This window comes from Bos indicus x Bos taurus, chromosome 13 (assembly GCF_003369695.1).
Source record: "Bos indicus x Bos taurus breed Angus x Brahman F1 hybrid chromosome 13, Bos_hybrid_MaternalHap_v2.0, whole genome shotgun sequence".
Lineage (NCBI taxonomy): Eukaryota > Metazoa > Chordata > Mammalia > Artiodactyla > Bovidae > Bos > Bos indicus x Bos taurus.
In genome coordinates, this window is record NC_040088.1 from 7,225,685 (window position 1) to 7,241,017 (window position 15,333).

At 49.7% G+C, this 15,333-nt stretch overlaps 1 protein-coding gene across 7 annotated transcripts in view; it reads left to right on the top strand.

Moving 5' to 3' along the window:
- Positions 1-15,333, top strand: part of SULF2 (sulfatase 2) — a 125,932-nt gene that overhangs the window by 35,136 nt on the left and 75,463 nt on the right. For all 7 annotated transcript variants that reach the window (XM_027558336.1, XM_027558341.1, XM_027558338.1 and 4 more), the window contains exon 3: positions 14,666-14,905. In XM_027558336.1, coding sequence (XP_027414137.1) covers positions 14,666-14,905 — 240 coding nt within the window. The remainder of the gene's footprint in view (positions 1-14,665; positions 14,906-15,333) is intronic.

A 15,333-nucleotide genomic window follows, 5' to 3' on the forward strand; every position in this document is an offset into this window, starting at 1 on the left:
GAGAAGGGGGTATCTGGATAAAGAAGGTTAGGGAATATGAGTCAAGGGGATTCCCCCAGGAAGAGCGTTCCAGGCAGAGAGCAGTGGGTGCAAAGGCCCTGAGGCAGAAGCAGTCCAGGCAGGCTCACAGAGCAGCTGATGGCCACAGTGGGAGACCAGCATGAGCAAAAGAGCCAGGGAGAGGTGAGGTCTGAGAGGCTACGGATGGTGGTGGGAGAGCGGCTTAGGCAGGGTCTTTGCACCGGGGGGAGGGCTGTGACTTTCTAAGTGACAGGGACACTAGGGAAGGACACTGACATCATGTGACTTCTGTGTTAATTTTAACCTTTTGGCTACTTTATGGAGAATAGACTGAAGGGGTGCAGTCAGAGCAGTGAGGGGCCTGCTGCAATAGTCCAGGCAGGAGATGGACCCCATCAGAAGTCTACTGCAGTGGTCCAAGCACGAGATCCTGGCAGCTCAGACCAGAGTAGGCAAAGTGGCCAGATGCCACCTAGAGTTGGAGGATGGCGCTGACAAGATGTGCTAGTGATCTGATGTGGAGTGGGAGAGGAGTCCAGCATAACTCCAAGGTTTTGGCCTGAACCTCTGGTGGGGGTTGGGTGGGGGGGGGAGTGGATTGTCTATTTACAGAGATGGGGAAAGCTATCTAGAGCTCAGTTCTAGAGTCCAAGGCTGTCAACCTTTAGAGTCAGAAGTTCAAGTGGGGAGGCCCCGGCCTGGATGGGCCAGGAATGGGGGGTGGGGGTGGGAATTACATGCAGATCATGTGCTGGTTCGTGCTTTCCTGGGTCGGAGACCCTCTCCAGATGCTCAGATGGGCCGGTGATCCTGCAAATGGCAAGCCTGCAGCCTGGAGGGCTGTCTTGTGGGAGAGCTTGACTTGAGAAAGCTGCTCTGGAGGGCCTCTGGCCAGGCACTTGTTTGCCTCTTTCCATCTGTGAACACAAGGAAACCACACCCTTGCTGCAGACTGATATTCAGAAATCAATTCTAAATTGCAGGCTTGGGTGCTCTGCAGGAGCCAAATGGCTGGAAGCCTAGGATAGTGTGCCCAGATTCCGGACGCCAGATCGGTGGTAACTTCCAACTCAGCCTCTCCGAGATACCAGCTCCTGACATTCCTGCCACCGCTCACTGGTGTTAGAAAAACATGTGGATGCAGGTCATTGAGGAGGAAGAGAGACTTAGTTGGACCCACCCTGCTGTTCAACTTGCCAAGCACATTCCTGCAAGATCTTTTTTAAATTCAGCACCATTTAGGAGATCACTTAAATTTTGGAAGCTAAGTGTATCAGGATTAGGTTTGGCTGCGTGTGAAAGAAAATATAAAATAACAGTGGCTTAAACAAGACAGAATTTTGCTTCTTAATCACATAAAAATGTCTGGAAGTTGGCCGTTCAGGGCCAGCGTGCTGCCTTCAAGATTATAAGGGGCCCAGGCTCCTTCTCTACTTTTGTACCCTACTATTCTTATGGTGTGGCTTCCATCTTTAAGGTCACCTTCATGACTCAGAACGGCTGCTGGATCTCCAGCCATCACAGCCATATTCCAGAGAGCAAGGAGGAAGAGGCAGAAAGGAAGAGAATGGACCTTTAAGTCAAGTCAGCTCCCTTTACTCGTCCCAGACATCACCTACAACACAGAACTTATTTAATTAGTCACATGATCTCAGCAAGAAATACAGGACACATTCAAACCTAGATTTTTCAAGGAGGGTTTAACTTTTTGCTAAGGTGTGAGCAAGTGTGGAGAAATCACTAATGATAGGGTAGCACTCGAGGCTAGTTAGTAACAGTTGGGTCGTCTCTACTCCAAGAACAAGGGGGTGAGGGCAGCAAAAGGTTCCTGGAAACCTCGAGTCATAGGGCCACTCAGTGGGAGTTGTTACCCTCTGTTGACACCAAGGGAGTGAGATGGAGGAATCCAGACCCTAATCTTAGCGCTTCCTTTTGCTGATCTCCTGCCAGGGTCCCCCATCATCCAAACTCAGCCAAAGCCAGAATATGAAGCCACTAGTCAGTACAGCCCATCCAGGTCAGATCCCTGGGCTGGAGAACTAAGCAGAAGGTGGATCCAGAAGGTTAAAGGGAGAACTGCTTCCGCTGCAAGAGAGTCTAGGAAATGCAGTTTCCTAGCGGGGTGTGTTGAAGATTAAAATCAGGGTCTGTTAATAAGAAAGAAGGGGAAACAGATGTTGGCGGGCAACCTGGGGTCTCAGCCATACCAGAGATCAGGAGCGGGGGTCCCAGGAAGGGGCAGCAATTCCAGCAGTGGGTGTGGTTAAGTGATGGGCACCCTGAGAAGGAGATGTTCACTGGAGGCCTGGGGGAGAAACATCCCAGACCAGGAGGAACTGCTGAGCACTTGGAGGAGGGCAGCTGGACCTGGGGAGGGAGAGGAGAGAAGGATAGGGGTGAGGGCAGAGAAGAGACAAGGAAGGTCTGGATTTTATTCTCAGGCCAATGGAAAGTAACTGAAATGTTCTGAGCAGGTCAAGCACACATGATTCATGCTTTCAGTGGCTCTGGCTGCCGGTGGAGAAGAAGTGGGGGACAGGAACAGAATCTGATAGACCAGTTGTCCCGGTGGGAGGTGATTGGGGGTGCTGCTGAAGGGAAGGGGGTAAACGAGCAGGTTTTGTTTTGAAGGTCAGCACGCCTTGGTGATGGAGCACAAGTGGGAGGGGAGGGAAGGAGAATCAAGGATGACTGAGGTTTTTGGCTGAGCTCTTGGGCAGATGGTGGTGCCGTTTACCGAGATGGGAGACTGGGGGAGGAGGGATGGGTTTTCAGACTTGAAACAGACGTCAGCTGCTTCGCCAACATCACCCACCAGGACGGTGGCTGGGTGACTGACTCTCTAGCCAACCCTGAAAAATGCGGAGAACACCTTGGAGAGGCTGTGTCATTGAGGCAATGGCCTCTGGCAGGGGTAGCAAGTTGGAAAATTATTAGCAAGAGGGACGTTTCTGGGTGGAGCTCCTCTGAGCGGAAATTGCCAGTCATTGCTGAGCACCATTGTTATACCCATGACCCGCCCTGCCCCAGGGCACCTCCCCTCCATTGAGAAAGCCTGAGTTGGAATTTTTTCCCAGAAGCTTCTGCTGGCTCTGGTTTGCAGGAAAAAAAAAAATACTGCATGATATTTCTCATTTTCTTCAGTCTAGTGTTCATTAATGAAATTCCAATACTGCCTCTTCAACATCTGCTTTAACTGATTTTGGGGTTAAGAACCACTGTTAAGCCTTGGATTTTTATCACTGAAATCAAGAATAATATTTAATTTTATTTAGCAATCTCCAAGGGTCAGGAATTGATCCTCCTCTGCCACCACCATGAGGAAACCTCGTCTGAGAAACGGGTCCCAGGAATCCAGTGGATTTTTCTGGATTGAGTTGCAGGCACAGCAGTTGTTGCCAACTGACAGCAGTGAGAACGCTCCAACAGAAGGAGGGGGTCGAATGTAACTGCTAAGGAGGCAGTGGAGTCCCTGGGCCGGAGGTGGCCTCTGATTGCTGCTGTCTGTTTCCCAGGCCTTCCCCTCACCCCGCTGCTGGGGACAGAGCGCTTCTGGGGCCATCGCTCTTATGGGGCCCAGCCTGATGTGGCCGTTCAGCAGGTGTTGCCACGAGCTGGCAGCTCACAATCTGAGCCAGTGACAGTGTGGTGATCCAGGGACACTCAAGGGCCAGCTGAGGGCCAGTCGAGGGCTGTCGCTTAAATTCCAGCCTGGCAGGTGGCCACCAGCGGCGGAGGCTGCTACAGGACGCACGTGCTTCCCCACCTGTGGCCTGAGCTCAAGCCCCACTGCCTGTCCAGGGCAAGGCTCTGTTCCAGCTTTTACCCAAACCCACCACCCCTCTATGCTCCCTTAAAGCCTGTTTTCTGTGGGTCTCCAGGCCACGGTGTTGCTTTGCGAGTTTACTTAGCTGATCAGTTCAGCTGGAATAGAACCAGCTAAGGGATGCAAGGGCTTCCCTTGAGGGTCAGATGGTAAAGAATCCACCTGTGATGCGGGAGACCCAAGTTCGATCCCTGGGTCAGGAAGATCCCCTGGAGAGGGGCAAACCCAGTGCAGCAGGGCCAGGCCAGTACTGCGGGTGAGGGGAGTGGACCTGATGGGGGCCATGCAGACTGGAGGGGGGCCCTTCTAAAACCAGCCTTGGCTATTCAGATCCACCTACCTGTGTGCCCATCAAGGCCAGATCTGTGTATTTTCATGCTAAGCCTAAAATCCGGATTGATGTGAAATCTCCCGGATAAAACTTAAAAGTTAGCAATTAATTCAGATTTTTAACCACTTCCGAGCAGACCTAAATCCAACACATGCAGTCAGAGCCTGTCCTGCTGCTGCTGCTGCTAAGTCGCTTCAGTCATGTCCGACTCTGTGCGACCCCATGAACGGCAGCCCACCAGGCTCCGCCGTCCCTGGGATTCTCCAGGCAAGAACACTGGAGTGGGTTGCCATTTCCTTCTCCAATGCAGGAAAGTGAAAAGTGAAAGTGAAGTCGCTCAGTCGTGTCCTCTCAGCGACCCCATGGACTGCAGCCCACCAGAGGCGCTCGATTTGTGAACGCTGTGCTACACTATATATAGTTGGGAGCATCTGTAATTTACATTTTTAAAAGCTAACATGTTTTGAATCTTTTCTGTATGCCAAGCATTGAACTAAAGGCTTTGCATATATTTATCTCAATTAAAATTCTACAATAGTCTAGGTAAGAAATAGCAATGGTTAAACATTGATTTAAGTCAGGACCCTAGGTTGGCTAACCATGTCCCACCTCCCACAACCTTCCCAAGGAGAGTCTGACATCACATACTGTGTTTACCTCTCAAGAAAACAAAGATCAGAAAGCATATGTCTTAGTTATCCATCAAAACCGATGCCTCCTCTGTTATGCCACCCAAGTTGGGGGCTCCGGAATTTTGTCTTAGGGAGGGGGCATGTAGGGTATGTCTCCTCTCAACTGACATAGATTTCTAGGACAGAAAGTAGACGTGAACCACCAAAGTCCCAGGAACGGCCAAAATTGGGTCATGTTTTGAATCTTGAGAGCCCCCAGCACCTGCTGAGTCCCCAGAGATGGTGGTTGCCCTGACCCAGACCTCTAGAAGTGCACATTAAATCAGCGTTTCCCCACATGCCTTTCTATGTATGACACAGGTCATGCACAAAATCATCTTATGTGACAGGCTGACAAACATTGATTTTTACCACTTACAAACCTCTTTTGATATGCTTCCAAAAAAAAAATCTAAGCACATCAAATCCAGAATTTTACATTGTCACTTGGGTTGAAAACAAAATTTTTAAAACCACATTAAAGAAAAATAACAAATCAAATAAATAATAGCCCAGGTGGTAGACTGAGAGCCCCCCAAGCCCCCTGAAAAAAAAAAAAAAAAAACAGAAAGGGAGTGGGCAGATGAGGGTGTGGGGGATACACCATGCTTCTGGCAGGTGCGTGGTTTGGGCACCAAAATTTAAGTCATCAGGGTGGGGAGGGGGCCTCCGCAGTCTACCGGAGTCACCGAGAAAGGTGTCAGAGTGACCTCACCCTGGCAAGGGAGGAAGGTGTGATCACGGAAAGAAACCGGCTGTGTTTTCGTCTGCGTGTCCCCAGGCGTGTGTTAGATGACAGGAGTTTTGGTTGGCTGGCCTTTTTATTTCAGTGTGGCCTGGTCTTCCAGCCCCTTCCCTCCCCCTCAGAGCTGTCCATCTGCATGAGGGCTGTGCCGGGCAAGGAGATTAGATCATATGCTTTCCCGTTCCAGATGTGGATTTATCGGGCCCCGTCACTGTGACCATTCTCATCAAGCAGGTTACTGTCCCCGAGGGGAGGTTTAGCATGTCGCACTGCTTACGCCCAGATGCAGCTGTCATTTAGGGCATCGTTAGATTGTGCTCTAATAGCAGATTGACACGGCTTCCCTGCAGCCGGATTATTTGGGCCGGCGCGGGCGCCCCGAGCAGACATATGCAGGGAACTGTTGGAAAGAGCAGACCATCACTCGTGTGACTTGAGGGGCGCGTGGAAACCCTGGTTTGGAGCCCCTTACAAATAAGAAACAGCTCCACAGGCTGTTTGCCTTTTGCCAATGCAGCATCCAGGGCTGCTGACTGCAGGTGAATTACTCACCGGGTGGCAGACCCCTGCTCTCCAGGGGGCTCTGAGAGGTCGGTGGGTGGCCAGCTTTGTCCTTTCTGCAGTCTCTAGAGCCCGAGCAAGGCCAAGTCCTCGTTACCAGGCGCCTCCTTCTTTGCCTCTCGGTCTGGGAAGAGCAGGCAAAGGCTTGATTCTGCCTGGACTGCCCTAGACTCATGCCTTCGAGAAATATTTATTGAACACCTACTATGTGCCGGGCACTGTTCTAGACCTCAGGGCCGTGGGGCGTAGTCAGTGGTCCCAGCTCTCGTGACACTGACATCAGGGCTGCAGAGAGGGTGACCAGCAAGATGAAGATGTAAATGTGCCAGAGTGTTGAGTTGACCCAAAACTTCATTCAGGTTTGCCAGCCGATGCTGTGGGAAAACCCGAGCAAATTTTTTGACCAACCTGAGATATAGTATGTTAGATCAACACACGCGGAGTTGAAAATGTAAAACGTAAAAAGAGGATGTGAGATATTGGCGACAAAGGAGCAAAATTGTGGATGTGGTCAGCAGGGCAGACCTCACGAAAAAAGAGAACTATTTCTTTTAATTGAAGTGTAGTTGCTGTACAATATTATAAGTTACAGGCATAGTGTATAGTGAGTCACAATTTTTAAAGGTCATGCTCCATTTATACTCATTATAAAATATTGGCTATATTCCCAGTGCTGTGCAATATATCCTTGCAGTTTATCTTATACCTAATAGTCTGTACCTCTTAATCCCTACCTGTACATCACCCCTCCCCGCAAGAAGAGAACTTTTGAGTGAAAACAAGGAGGGGTGAGAAAACAAGGAGGGGTGAGAACCCAGGCCCTGGGATTGCTGGGGAAAGGCATCCCCAGCAGGAAGAACAGCCTGGGCAAAGGCTCTGGGGCAGGAGCAAGTTGGCAAGCGTAAGGAGAGGCAAGGACCACAGAGGGCAGGGAGAAATGGGGAGCCTGGCCCACAGGGGCTGCGCTCGACCTCAGGCTTTGTTCTCTGGGTGAGTGGGAGCCATGGATGATGCTGGGAAGAGCCACTGCAGCTACTCCTCTGGAAATAAACGGCGAGAGTCCAGGTAGGAAGCAGTGGACCTAATTCAGAGGAAAGAGGATGACCGCCTGCTCAGGGAGGAGACGACAAGACTCTTGAGTGTGGGTGTCCTTTAAGAAAGAGCAGCAGGCTCTGCGGATGGGCTGGGTGTGGAAACAGAAAGATGGGACCAGAGAGAAGCCATGATTATTGCCTGAGTAACTGAAGGATGGGAGAGTTGGTCCATAAAGAAAGCTGAGTGCTGAAGAATTGATGCTTTTGAGCTGTGAAGAAGGTGTTGGAGAAGACTCTTGAGAGTCCCTTGGACTGCAAGGAGATCCAGCCAGTCCATCCTAAAGGAAATCAGTCCTGAATAGTCATTGGAAGGACTGTTGCTGGAGCTCCAATGCTTTGGCCACCTGATGCAAAAAGCGGACTCATTGGAAAAGGCCCCAGTACTGGGGAAAACTGAAGACAGGAGGAGAAGGGGCAACAGAGGATGAGATGGTTGGATGGCATCACTGACTCAATGGACGTGAGTTTGAGAACTCTGGAAGATAACGGAGGACAGAGGAGCCTGGTGTGCAGGAGTCCATGGGGTCGCAAAGAGCCAGACATGACTTAGTAGTGGAACAACAGACGAGGGGAGAGGAGAGGACCTCAGGGGACACCCAAGGTGTCTCTTGGCAATACCGTCACTGGGCAGACAATTGTGGGTTGTGCCACATGCCAGCCATTCCCTCACCCTTCCACAATTTTCACTGTGTCCGTGGGCCACTTGTATTGCTGTTTTTTGAAACAGCTGTAATTATTTTTTTAGAACAGGATTCTACTACCCTAAATGAGAAGCTAGCATCACTTGCCCTAAGTAGAAGGAAAGTTAAACCATGCAATCAAGTTTAAGCTAATACGGCTGCCTACCCAGAGCTCCAAGGGGGGGGCCTCATCTCTTCCCTTTGAAATAGGACGCGTGTGAGTGTTAAGGACGTGACCACATCCCTGCACCCACCCAAGACTTTCTCCTGGAGTTGATCAAAAGGAGTGAATGGGAATCAGTTTCCCACACTGGGGTCCCTGGCACTTGGTGACGTCACCGACCCCGAACCACGGTCGCAGCTGGTGCGTCAGCTGAAGTGATGTGGGGACCCAAACGACAGTCCCGGGGATGATTCTGAGCCTCACTGAAGCTGAGAGTTAGCAAGCATGAAGGGACTTCCGTGTCCCTCCTGGGTTATCAGCACCCCTGCGTGGTGTCCACAGGATGCTTCCTGGATGTGACACGAAACCCCCACCTCCACCATCAAACACTCTGGGCTCAAGTCATCCCACCCCACTTCCCCGGCTCTGCAGTGCTCAGCAGGCACCTAACTCCCTGCTCCCGGCTCCCTCTTCTGTTAAGTGGTTTGCAGGGAGGATTAAGTAGCACAGGCAAGCCGTGTGCCCAGCACAGTGCGTAAAGCAGAGTCCGTGACGACAGTCACCTCGTTAATCGTGATTGTTACGGACGTGCAGCACCGCCCTCTACCCCAGGGCTGAGTTAGAGCTGTCTCAACAATTAGGTTATATTAGGAGCTGCCAAACCAGGGCCTTCAGGGACCAGCAAGTAATGTGACGGCGCAGAGCTGGTGTCAGACTCTAGAAGGTGCTGGGGAGCTGCCATTTGAAGTCAGATTTTTTTTTTAATTCACTACACACAACACATACACACATATCGTGAACATAGACCCACTTGGGCTCCTGAGTTATATGGAAACACAAAAAGTGAGATACATTTTTGTGTTAATTTAGCAGACGTTTGTTGTCACTTTGTGCCAGGCATTGTTCTGGGCTTGGGAAGACAACAGTAAAGAGAATAAGCCTAGATCCCTGCTCCCTTGGAGCTGTCCCGGTGTGGAGCAATGGGCAGCATGCAAATAAGTGAACTGTCTGAGGGCAGTAAGTGTTGGGGGGCCAGGTGAGGCAGGCAGGGGCCGTGGGGGGTGCTGGAAGGAGGGGCAGCAGTTTCAGTGTGGGGCCAAGGACGGCCTCTCAGATATGGGAGGTTTGATGAATAACCTGGAGGAAGCTAGAAGGATGCACCCCAAGGCTGGTGAGGCCCAGGGCTCTTGCCAGACCCTGATCCCAAGGCCTGCTCCCTCTGCAGGTTCCAGCAAGTTTGCACCAGCTGGTGGAGGGGAGCTTCCGAAAGCCCACCACCTCCATCCCCTCCAGAGGGCAACTTCAGACCTGGTGTCAGTCGCCCAGTTGCCCAGTCGCGTCTGACTCTGCGATCCCACGCACTGCAGCACAGCAGCCTCCCCTGTCCTTTACTGTCTCCCGGAGTTTGCTCAGATTCGTGTCCACTGAGTCAGTGATGCTATCACACCTGGTAGAAACCCTCTAATTGCCACCAGTTACAGATGGGACCTGTTGGGACTTCTCAGGAGGACATGTGACCTTGGCAACAGATGCTCACATAGCTCCAGGGCCTGATGATTCCTGGTCAGACACAAGCCAGTTCTTTGCCCACAGGGGTGACCTTAGCCAAGAGGCTCAGGAAACATACCTGGTTCCAGGCGGGCGTCTCTTATAAAACTGCTTCAGCTCTGGGCTCAAGAGGGCAGGCTCTGCTCTGTCCCCTTCAGTTGTTCAGTGAGATATTACAGGGCATCAATTACATATTCCTGGGGGCAGGGGGTGGACAGCACCCTGGATCACTCAGAACTCTCAGTCCAAAAGAAAAGGCTGATTACAAATAAGGGCACTTGTAAAGGAGGCCATTTCAGAAGGAGGGAAATGCTCAGCAGAAACCTACATGGGTGTGATAGCAAGTAAGCAGGGAGCTCCTCCAGATGGGGTACTCGGCCAGGACTTGTTGAGGAGGTGACCATTGAGATCTGAATAATCGGACAGGCCAGCAAAGTCTCAGAGAGGCATTCCCCAGCAGAAAGGAGAAAGCAAGTGCAAAGATCCTGGGGCAGGGATGAGCTTGGAGTCCCTGAGAAACAAAGAGGAAGCTCATGTAGCCAAGTGAGCAAGGGACAGGGAAGTTCAGTTCAGTTCAGTCGCTCAGTTGTGTCCGACTCTTTGCGACCCCATGGACTGCAGCATGCCAGGCCTCCCTGTCCATCACCAACTCCTGGAGCTTACTCAAACTCATCATATCCATTGAGTCAATGATGCCATCCAACTATCTCATCCTCTGTGGTCCCCTTCTCCTCCTGCCTTCAATCTTTCCCAGCATCAGGGTCTTTTCCAATGAGTCAGTTCTTCACATCAGGTGGCCAAAGTATTGGAGTTTCAGTTTCAGCATCAGTCCTTCCAATGAACATTCAGGGCTGATTTCCTTTAGGATGGACTGGTTGGATTTCCTTGCAGTCCAAGAGTCTTCTCCAACACCACAGTTCAAAAGCTTCAGGTCTTCGGTGCTCAGCTTTCTTTATAGTTCAACTCACATCCATACATGACTACTGGAAAAACCATAGCTTTGACTAGACGGACCTTTGTTGGCAAAGTAACGTCTCTGCTTTTTAATATGCTGTCTAGGTTGGTCATAGCTTGCTCCAAGGAGCAAGCGTCTTTTAATTTCATGGCTGCAGTCACCATCTGCAGTGATTTTTAGAGTCCAAGAAAATAAAGTCTGTCACTGTTTCCATTGTTTCTCCATCTGTTTTCCATGAAGTGATGAGACCAGATGCCATGATCTTCATTTTCTGAATGTTGAGTTTTAAGCCAACTTTTTAACTCTCCTCTTTCACTTTCATCAAGAAGCTCTTTAGTTCTTCTTCACTTTCTGCCATAAGGGTAGTGTCATCTGCATATCTGAGGTTATTGATATTAAGCGTTTCTCATGATGTGCTCTGCATATAAGTTAAATAAGCAGGGTGACAATATACGGCCTTGATGGACTCCTTTCCCAAGCTGGAACCAGTCTGTTGTTCTATGTCTAGTTCTAACTGTTGCTTCTTGACCTGCATACAGATTTCTCCGGAGGCAGGTCAGGTGGTCTGGTATTCCCATCTCTTGAAGAATTTTCTACAGTTTATTATGATCCACACAGTCAAAGACTTTGGCATAGTCAATAAAGCAGAAATAGATGTTTTTCTGGAACTCTCTTGCTTTTTCGATGATCCAGTGGATGATGGCAATTTGATCTCTGGTTCCTCTGCCTTTTCTGAATCCAGCTTAAACATCTGGAAGTTCACGGTTCACATACTATTGAAGCCTGATTTGAAGAATTTTGAGCATTACTTTGCTACCGTATGAGATGAGTGCAATTGTGCGGTAGTTTGAGCATTCTTTGGCATTGCCTTTCTCTGGCATTGGAATGAAAACTGACCTTTTCCAGTCCTGTGGCCACTACTGAGTTTTCAAAATTTGCTGGCATATTGAGTACAACACTTTCACAGCATCATCTTTTAGGATGTGAAATAGCTCAACTGGAATTCCATCACCTCTACTAGCTTTGTTCGTAGTGATGCTTCCTAAGGCCCATTTGACTTCTCATTCCAGGATGTCTGGCTCTAGTTGAGTGATCACACCATTGTAGTTATCTGGGTCATTGAGATCTTTTTGTATAGTTCTTCTGTGTATTCTTGCCACCTCTTCTTAATATCTTCTGCTTCTGTTTGGTCCATACCATGTCTGTCCATTATTGTGCCCATCTTTGCATGAAATGTTCCCTTGGTATCTAATTTTCTTAAAGAGATCTCTCGTCTTTCCCATTCTATTGTTTTCCTCTATTTCTTTACGTTGATCACTGAGGAAGGCTTTCTTATCTCTCCTTGCTATTCTTTGGAACTCTGCATTCACATGGGTATATCTTTTCTCCTTTGCCTTTAGCTTCTCTTCTTTTCTCAGCTATTTGTAAGACCTCCTCAGACAACCATTTAGAGTTTTTGCATTTCTTTTTCTTGGGGCTAGTCTTGATCACTGCCTCCTGTACAGTGTCATGAACCTTTGTTCATAGTTCTTCGGGCACCCTCTATCAGATCTAATCCCTTGAATCTATTTCTCACTTCCACTGTATAATCATAAGGGATTTGATTTAGGTCATACCTTAATGGTCTAGTGGTTTTCCCTACTTTCTTCAATTTAAGTCTGAATTTGGCAATAAGGAGTTCATGGTCTGAGCCACAGTCAGCTCCTGGTCTTATTTTTGCTGACTGTATAGAGCTTCTCCATCTCTGGCTGCAAAGAATATAATCAATCTGATTTCGGTATTGACCACCTGGTGATGTCCATGTGTAGAGTCTTCTCTTGTGTTGTTGGAAGAGGGTGATTGCTATCACCAGTGAGTTCTCTTTGCAAAACTCTGTTAGCCTTTGCCCTGCTTCATTCTGTACTCCAAGGCCAAATTTGCCTGTTACTCCGGGTATCTCTCGACTTCCTACTTTTGGAAGTCAGTGGCAAGGATACACAGAAGAAGAGGTGGCAAGAATATATAGAAGAATAGATGAGGTCAAAGAAATGTGGAGGTGGGTTGGCAGGGAAGGCTGATCTAGAAGGGTCTTAGACCCCCAGTAAAGAACTGGTGTTTTCTTCTGAGTGTGAAGGGAAGCTGCCGGATGGTTTGAAGCAGTGAATAGACATGATCTGTGTTTTCCCTGGGAAAGCTCGAGCTGTCTCCTTACCTGTTTGGCAGAAAAACGGGTAGAGGAGCCATGTAAATCTCCTTTTCCCTCTTTGGGGACAGAGTGCTGAGTTGGGTCTGACGTGCTGTCCTCAGGTCTCTGGGGGTTGTGGCTCCCCAGTAAGACCTTCAGACACCAGGTAGACCCTGGATTGGCTTCCTGCTGGTGTCCTAACAAACTGCACAAACTGGGTGGCTTAAAACAACAGAAATTTACTGCCTCACCGCTGTGGAGACAGAAGTCTGCAATCACAGTGTTGGCATGGCTGTGATCCCTCCAGAGGCTCCAGGGGTGAATCCTTCCTGCTCACCTAGCTCCTGGAGGCCCGAGAAGTTCCCTGGAGGGATACACGTGCCTCCTTCCGATCTCTCCTCCATCTTCACTTGGCCTTCCCCTCCGTGTCTGTGTGCCTTCTTCCTTCTGTCTCTTATCCTTGGATTTAGGTCCCACATCCTAACCAATCTCAGCTCAATATGTTTTAGTACCTCTGCAGAGACCCTTTGTCTAAATTAGGTCCCATTCACAGGAGCCTGGACATAGGACAGGAACATATATATATTTTGGGGAGGCATCATTAAACCCACTATAGACCTTAAGTACTACAAGGAAAAGAAAAAAACTGAGGATAGCCGTGGAAGAGAAAAAGGATTTCCATGAAACCGCCTATGTGTCTGGGTACCGGCCAGGGTATGCAATTACACATCCATTCTTCTTCACACGTGTATTGAGTGCCCACTGTGTGTTACACACTGTGGGTCACTGAGGATTTTGCACTGAGCAAGGCGCAGTCTTTGCACGCCTGGAGCCCTCGGTAGAGCAGACACCATGCAGGTGCTGGCGCACAGTAGGGTTTCCACACAAACTCCTTTCCTTCCTGCACCTTACTCCGCTCACAGCTTCATTGAGAAACAAAAACAGGTGTGAATGAGATCACCATTCCTAGTGGTTTATTGTGAAGTTCTAGTACCACATGTGTCATAAGAGCTCAAGGGAGTCAGAAGCCACAGAGATCCCAGGGAGGGGTGGCTGCAATGATGGGTAAGATGTGCAGGGAGGTGGGGAGTGGGTTCCAAGCCGGAAGGACAAGGTGGACAAAGGCAGCCACCACGGGTCATGACTGACACAGAGCGTTTCAGCAGAGACGAGATGTATTTAGAGAGAAGGCGGGCGGGGGTTGCCAGGTTGGGATGATCAGATTTCATTAAGAGGGAACAGTTCTTGGGAAAGTTCCAAATGAAACAAGGTATAATCTTCTCTCTGTTTACACAGTGGTTGCTTTCCAAAAAAAAAAAGTGTATATTAATACCCTGCAAAAAAAAAAGATGTTCTGCTTATATGCAAGACAAAGTTCTTTACTAGGCTCAGATAACTTATGAACAGGTTTTTACCTACCTGCCCCTGTGAATGCCAGTGGAACTGGGGACTGGCAGAGTACTTCCTCATTGCACTGCGATCTGAAAGTGAAAAAAAAGTGAAAGTGAAGTTGCTCAGTCGTATCCCACTCTTTGTGTCCCCATGGATTGTAGCCTACCAGGCTCCTCTATCCATGGAATTCTCCAGGCAAGAGTTCCAGAGTGGGTTGCCATTTCCTTCTCCAGGGGATCTTCCTGACCCAGGGATCGAACCCGGGTCTCCCACATTGTAGGCAGACGCTTTACCATCTGAGCCACCAGGGAAGTATTATGGGGGGCTGCCCACAAATGCCAAGACTGCCCCCCAATCTGCCCCTGGAGATTTCCAAAATGCACTCCCCTCCTAGGGGTGTGGGTGCCGCCCTGCTCAGGGCCTCTCAGTGCCCGTCTCTAATTGTTCGGTGCCCAAGTGGGGCGCACTCGCTGGAGATCTGCCGGCCCGCGTCTCACCTCCTCTCTGGTTGCAGGTTCCATGCAGGTGATGAACAAGACGCGGCGCATCATGGAGCAGGGCGGGGCGCACTTCATCAATGCCTTCGTGACCACGCCCATGTGCTGCCCCTCGCGCTCCTCCATCCTCACCGGGAAGTACGTTCACAACCACAACACCTACACCAACAATGAAAACTGCTCCTCGCCCTCCTGGCAGGCACAGCATGAGAGCCGCACTTTTGCCGTGTATCTCAACAGCACGGGCTACCGGACAGGTGAGCCAGGCTGCCGCGGGTGGGCGCATGCGCAGACTGGGAGCCACCGACGGGGTACCCAGTGCTCTGCCTCGAATCGCTGCCTTTTCGGCTGTGGTCCTGTGCTGCAGGGCGGGGGAGGTCCCAACAACTTTAATTTAAAAACTACACCTTGTCTTCCAAATGCGTTAGAAGAATAGATTTATTCGCTTATAGAGGGGCTTGAAAGTGACCTTTTCAACAGAATTTGAGGTGTTTTTTTTTTTTTAAGTGAACCCCTTTAAAATTTGAAATACAGTAGAGAGGCCATGAAGGACCCGGGCAGGAGCGTGAGTTCTCTGTGAATTGTGTCATTTAAGCCGCTGAGGACTACTTCATTGACTTAAGGCCATCAGCATGGAACAAGCTTCCAGAACAACACTGGGGTGAGACAAGGGGATTAAAATTGG